At 40.9% G+C, this 5,077-nt stretch overlaps 1 protein-coding gene across 1 annotated transcript in view; it reads right to left on the reverse strand.

Moving 5' to 3' along the window:
- The window catches only part of LOC111976807 (syntenin-1), a 32,017-nt gene that overhangs the window by 21,340 nt on the left and 5,600 nt on the right, over positions 1–5,077 (reverse strand). Inside the window, exon 2 of the mRNA XM_024005950.2 lies at positions 2,083–2,134. Coding sequence (XP_023861718.1) covers positions 2,083–2,133 — 51 coding nt within the window. The 5' untranslated portion in view covers position 2,134. The remainder of the gene's footprint in view (positions 1–2,082; positions 2,135–5,077) is intronic.

The raw sequence follows: 5,077 nt of genomic DNA on the forward strand, positions 1-5,077 counted from the left end.
ACAACAATAAAAATTAACAGTGTATAAGATAGATATAAGCAAAAATAGGCCATAGTTATATAATTACAATTAGCCATTAACACGGTACATGTGTAGATAGAACGTGCAGTAGAGATACTGGGTGCAAAAGAGCAACAACAACTAAAAATAACAATAGGTGAGTAGTTGGTGGATATTTACAGATGGCTGTTACAGGTGCAATAAATCTATAAGCTGCTCTGACACTGATGCTTAAATTAGTGAGAGATATGAGTCTCCAGCTTCAGTGATTTTACAATTCTTCCATATGGCAGCAGAGAACTGAAGAAGTGGCCAAAGGAGGAGTGCTTGAGGATGCCCAGTGAAATATACCTGCGGGCGCGTCTACGGTGGTGCTGCTATGTGACCAGTGAGCTGAGATAAGGGCTTACCTAGCAAAAAACTTACAATTACCTGACCAGTGGTTGCCACGAAAATGAACAACCAGCCAACGAAGCATACAGTTGCAGTGTAGATATGGGCTTTGGACAAAAACCTAGACAGAGTACCGGACACTAGGACACCTGCAGCCGAGACAGAGTACCGGACACTAGGACACCTGCAGCCTAGACAGAGTACCGGACACTAGAACACCTGCAGCCTAGACAGAGTACCGGACACTTTTGGAAGATAAAATGTCACTACATTACATTCTAGTCATTTAGCAGACGGTCTTATCCAGAGCAACTTACAGGAGCAATTAGGGTTAAGAGCCTTGCTTAAGGGCACAGACAGATTTTTCACTCTAGTCGGCTCAGGGATTCGAAKCAGCAACCTTTTGGTTTCTGGCCCAACGCTCTTAACCGCTAGGCTACCTGCTGCCTAGAGAAAATATAAATGGAKATTTTTCTTCCTCTCTTTTAACAAAGAACAAGGTCGATTTTCATTTGAATGTTTCGATTGGTTTTAGCCACCCGCTAGCTTCATTGTGACCCGGAAGAGTACTTTAATTCTTAAGACTAGGGGGCGGTATTTTCATTTTTGGCWAAAAAACMTACCAATTTGAAACTGCCTATTTCTCAGCCCCCGAAACTAGAATATGGATATAATTGTCAGATTAGGATAGAAAACACTCTGAAGTTTCCAAAACTGTAACATTTTTGTCTGTGAGTTAAACAGAACTGATATTGCAGGTTAAAACCTGAGGAAAATCCAATCAGGAAGTGCCTCTGTTCTTGAAACATCTCTGTTCCTATGCATCCCTATTGCCCATATAAAGGGATATCAACCAGACTTCTTTTTCTATGGCTTCCCTAAGGTGTCAATAGCCTTAAGACATAGTTTCAGGCTTTTATTTTGAAGAATGAGCGTGAACGACCACATTGCGTAAGTGGATAGGTGGGGGCTCTCAGAGTGAGTTGTGCGCAAAAGAGAAAGGCAGCCATTGTTACTCCCGGTCCTAGTGAAAAGGCAACTGTCCCGGTTGATATATTATCGAATAGATATTTGAAAAACACCCGAGGATGGATTATAACAAACGTTTGACATGTTTCCGTGGACATTATGGATATAATTTGGAATTTTTGTCTGCGTTGTCGTGACCGCTCTTTCCGGTGGATTCCTGGGCATAACGCATCAAACTAACGGAGGTATTTGGATATAAAAAATATCTTTATGGAACAAAAGGAACATTTGTTGTCTAACTGGGAGTCTCGTGAGTGAAAACATCCGAAGATCATCAAAGGTAAACGATTAATTTGATTGCTTTTCTGATTTTCGTGACCAAGTTACCTGATGCTAGGTGTACTTATTGTTTTGTCGAGCGATCGATAAACTTACACAAACGCTTGTATTGCTTTCGCTGTAAAGCATAATTTCAAAATGAGACAACAGATGGATTAACAAAAGGCTAAGCTGTGTTTTGCAATATTGCACTTGTGATTTCATGATATTATATTATTTACCTGTGGCGCTATGCTAGGCTATGCTAGTCAGCGTTTCTGATGACAATTATCCCGGATCCGGGATGGGTAGTCCAGAAAGGTTTTAACAGTCGGGAGGAGGTCAGAGTAGCCTACTTTTTAAAAAAGTCCAATATTCTGTCCGATACTGGGTTTTCCTTACCTTCATGACCTTGTCCACCTTAAGATCCTCGAGGGATGGATACAGCGACATTCTGTGGGAAGAACACAAAATAAACTGTTATAATGTTGGCATGAGAAGAGTAAATAACACAATACATATGAGAGAGAATCTCACCTATAAACTGCTAACCTTTGATGGCAAATCCCTAGCTGAGAATAATGTGGCGGAAGACAGGATCAGAGGGGGGGGGGGCCTCTGGACCACACAGACAGAGGGTTGGAGAACAGCGGTTGGTCTGTCTGTCTGTCTGTCTGTCTATAGACCCGTGCCCATACACAGCTCTGAAAGAGTGACACACATGCCATGGCGACTCCAGGACCATAAAGCTCATAATGAGATTCCTGTTTTTCAATTGAGGCTTAAGTTTTTCACCACTAATCCACCATGATCCATTTCTGCACTTCCAGACCCCTTCCCATAAATCACTCACTCCTTTCATTATTGTGAGACGGAAAAAAGAGAGAAGGGTAGCTAACGGCAACAAAGATGTGATGTAAGCAGAGGAGTGGGTGTGGTCAGAACACCCTATAAAGACCTAACTAACAAACAAACAAGTCAAAGATACCCTTCTAATCCACATACTGTAGCCTGGGCTAGTTCTAGAACGAACAATGTAGGCTAGAAACTGACTGTAGTAAGTTAAGGTGATTTTGATAACCAAAATGTGATAAAGAAGTAAGTTCCTACCCGTAAAAATGCTGAAAGCTCATATTTAATGTTAAAACCTTTTTAAAAATGGCCTCATCGGACTACTGCGTGCCGCCATCTTGATAAGGRGTCATCYATGACATCACTTGAATGGTTCGTCTGACAAGCAGCCCAGATTAGATTGCATGCTTGTAGCCTCATTGAGAATGTTTAAAATTTTGACAATACAAAAATTATGAAAATTAAGTGCCTTTATAGAAGGCTATCCTGTTAAGAGACTAGCCAGGTAACATGGCATGAACGATAAGTTGACAAAATATATATACACACACACACCGTGCAAGATGGGCTAGCTAGCCAACTTGTCCGAAACCACGGCAAGCTCAGCTACCATTGATGGATATTTTGCTAGGTAGCCTAGTGACATTGGCAGCATCATTTGGTAAGTCTCACAACTAGCTGCAAWTGATTTAATAAAAGTGGACACCGTTAGCAACACTACATGTCTGTAGCTAACTCTTTCAGAACAGACACCTAGCTGTCTAGAAGGAGGCTCCCGAGTGGSGCAGCAGTCTAAGGCACTGCATCTCAGTGCAAGAGGTGTCACTACAGACCCTGGTTCGATTCCAGGCTGTATCACAACCGGCCGTGATTGTCAGCCGCCCTATGGGCCACATCTTTCTATCCTGAGCTAGGCACTGAGGCCACTATCCTGGGCTAGGCACTGAGGCCACTATCCTGGGCTAGGTGCTCAAAAAGAATTGATTATATTATGTTCTAAAAGCATTTTCATAACATCAAGGTTACCTAACCTCGACATGTAAAACAATGTAGGTTGATTTGAGCATTTCAGTTTGTACTGTAAAGTAACAGGCAGAATGTGTCATTGTTCACACACAGCAATCCCTCAGGGCACTTCATCAGTTAAAAAACATGTTATGTAAGCCTCAACCTGCAGCCCGTTTGTACTGCTGCCTTGTCCCCAGACACTGAACGAGCAACACAGCAACAAATATCTCAAGGAGCTGGGCTTTTGATCTGCGGATGTCTACTATCAACAAGAAAACATTGATGTCATAAAAAGTTAGTCAAGGAACAAAAAGTAGTTGCTAGCAACTAAAACCAAGAAAGTACATTACATCTATTAGACAACACTGAAACCTATTGGAGGAAGCTTGTGGTGGTTTCTACCTGGTACAAGGCCTTCAGAAAGTATTCACACCCCTTGACTTTTTCCACATTTTGTTATGTTAAATCTTGAATTTAAAATCGATTAAATTGAGATTTTTGGGGGGTCACTGGCCTACCCACAATGTCAAAGTGGAATTGTGTTTTTCGAGAGAGAAAAAATAAAATTATATATGAAATGTCTAGAGTCAATAAGTATTCAGCCCCTTTGTTATGGCGAGCATAAACACGTTTTAGAATTTTATTTTTATTTTTATTGCTTAACAAGTCATAGTAAGTTGCATGGACTCACTGTGTGCAATATTGGTGTTAAATGTGATTTCTGAATGACTACCTCTGTACCCCACACATAAGATTATCCGTAAGGTCCCTCAACCAAGCAGTGATGTTCAAACACAGATTCAACCAACCAGGAAGGTTTTCCAATGCCTCGCAAAGGGCACCTATTGGTAGATGGATCTTTTTTTTTTAAGGCTGACATTGAATAGCTCTTTGAGCATGGTGAAGTTATTCATTACACTTTGGATGATCTAACAATACACCCAGGRACTACAAAGATACAGGCGTTGCCGGTGAGGAAGGAAACCGCTTAGGTATTTCACCCCGAGGCCAATGGTGACTTTAAAACAGTTAGAGTTTAATGGCTGTGATAGGAAAAAACATCAACATTGTAGTTACTCCACAAATTACAATACTAACATACAGTTGAGGTCGGAAGTTTACATACACCTTAGCCAAATACATTTAAACTCAGTTTCACAATTCCTGACATTTAATTCTAGTAAATATTCCCTGTCTTAGGTCAGTTAGGATCACCACTTTATTTTAAGAATGTGAAATCTCAATAATAGGAGAGAGAATGTTTTATTTCAGCTTTTATTTCTTTCATCACATTCCCAGTGGATAAGAAGTTTACATACACTCAATTAGTATTTGGTAGCATTGCCTTTAAATTGTTTAACTTGGGTCAAATGTTTTGGGTAGCCTTCCACAAGCTTCCCACAATAAGTCGGGTGAATTTTGGCCCATTCCTCCTGACAGAGCTGGTGTAACTGAGTCAGGTTTGTAGGCCTACTTGCTCGCACACGCTTTTTCAGTTCTGCACACACATTTTCTATAGGATTGAGGTCAGGGCTTT

This window comes from Salvelinus sp. IW2-2015, linkage group LG17 (assembly GCF_002910315.2).
Source record: "Salvelinus sp. IW2-2015 linkage group LG17, ASM291031v2, whole genome shotgun sequence".
NCBI lineage: Eukaryota > Metazoa > Chordata > Actinopteri > Salmoniformes > Salmonidae > Salvelinus > Salvelinus sp. IW2-2015.